We start from the raw sequence: 1,751 nt of genomic DNA, 5'->3' as shown, positions 1-1,751 counted from the left end.
CCTGCCAAGTACGCTTACCTGTACCTCCCAGACTTCTCGCATCATCACCTTTTCATTGTGTACACTCTTATTAGAATCCCCATTCCACCCTTCACCCATATATAAACACACTCTTCTATCCATCCTTAACCACTCCAACCACAACCTCAACCAACATCTTCCTCTGTTCCACCACTCACTCACACTACTCCTCTTCAACACTATTTCTACTTTTCTGATATGAAGCACTTGATCCGTCGCCTCTCGCGCGTCGCCGACTCCTCTAATTACACGCTCCTCCGCTCCGACTCCTCCGACGACGACGCCTCCTCGTCCAGGGGCTGCCGCCGGCGCCTCCGGGCGGAGTCGTTCCGCGCTTCCAAGATCCGACGCTCCTCCGCGGTGGTTCCGGAGGGGCACGTGCCGATCTACGTCGGCGACGAGATGGAGAGGTTCGTGGTGTGCGCTGAGCTCCTGAACCACCCTGTCTTCGTGAAACTGCTCAACGAATCCGCGCAGGAATACGGCTACGAACAGAAAGGCGTGCTCCGGTTACCGTGCCGCGTTTTCGACTTTGAGCGCGTACTCCACGCGCTCCGTCTTGGCCTCGACGCGCCTGACGTCTCCGAGCTCGTTAGCTTCTCGCCGGAAGAATTCTCCTGAAAAAAAAAACGAAAAAAAAAACACGTAGCTCGTGAATTGGCCGGATCTTTTGCTGGTTTTGTTGCGCTGTAAATACACATTAGGAAATTGAGGAGAAAGAGGCACCGAAATTTAGGGTTTGTAATTTTTGTTTTCTTGGGTTCGGTTTCTTCTGGTTGTTGTTGCTCTGTCACTGTAAAGGCGAAGATATTTTTAACGCTGTTGTTTGCGACCGGAGAATGAGAATCATCACTTTTTGAAATTTCCGTTACTTTCATTCTTGGTCACTTTCTAAGTAAACAGACGGAAAAAGAAAATCTGTGACTTTTTATTTTTACGGTCAGGGATGTTAACCGCTCAGTCCTTTTTGCAGCGGTTTTAATTTCTTTCTAATTAAATTAAAATGGAAATGAATTAAATTTCTCTTTTAGTTAACTGTGGTTTAAGTGGGAGTCGGATGAAAATGTTCCTTGACCGAATTAGGACCTTGATCTTCCGTTATGTTATACAGTTAGTTATTACCTGTGGGAAAATACGCATTGTCGTGTCTTTTAAATTCTTTTTTTAATAAATAATGAATAAAACTGTGGCGAATATAGGGTAAGATGAATCTCATTCTCCTTCCCCAGCTGAATAGCTGAGTTATTAAAAGGTAAATAGATTTTTTTAAAAACTAAAAGAGCAATGTGTATTTAACTTCTAATGTTTTAGAATGTACTGATTAACTTAATACACGAAACTAAATGTAACATCCAAACTAAATGTAATATCATGGCATTGTTTTTTTTCTTTAATAAAAATTTTCATGTTAGATATCACTGCAACTTAACATCTTAACTAAACTGACACCTCAAATAATAAGAATCATTTGTCATCACATGAAAAAAAAGTATTATTAAAAGAATAAAATATAAAAATATGAGGAGACTAGACAAAAACTCATATGTTAACAAAAACGATACATAGGTAGACTATATCTATTTATGAGTGACAATGCGAGTTGACCCACCCCGCATAGGCCCACAAAAAGCGGTATGGGTTGGCTCGCCCCGCATAGAATCTGCGGGCTGATTTTTGTAGCCCGCCCCGCATAAGAGTGTGCCCGCATAAGAAATATTTAAAATAATAAT

At 42.0% G+C, this 1,751-nt stretch overlaps 1 protein-coding gene across 1 annotated transcript; it reads left to right on the top strand.

Annotated features, from left to right (window-relative positions):
- On the top strand, positions 1-883 carry LOC137835081 (auxin-responsive protein SAUR71-like). The gene has a single exon (XM_068643421.1). The coding sequence runs from the start codon at positions 220-222 to the stop codon at positions 640-642; it is 423 nt and encodes a 140-aa protein (XP_068499522.1). The 5' UTR covers positions 1-219; the 3' UTR covers positions 643-883.
- The last annotated feature ends 868 nt before the right edge of the window (positions 884-1,751 follow it).

The sequence above is a fragment of the Phaseolus vulgaris genome, chromosome 5, assembly GCF_000499845.2.
Source record: "Phaseolus vulgaris cultivar G19833 chromosome 5, P. vulgaris v2.0, whole genome shotgun sequence".
Lineage (NCBI taxonomy): Eukaryota > Viridiplantae > Streptophyta > Magnoliopsida > Fabales > Fabaceae > Phaseolus > Phaseolus vulgaris.
The sequence above is the reverse complement of the archived record's forward strand: the minus strand, read 5'-3'. Positions and strand labels throughout refer to the sequence as shown.

Excerpts from the sequence above, each read along its gene's own strand:
- LOC137835081 (XM_068643421.1), top strand. The coding sequence starts at position 220 with ATGAAGCACTTGATCCGTCGCCTCTCGCGCGTCGCCGACTCCTCTAAT.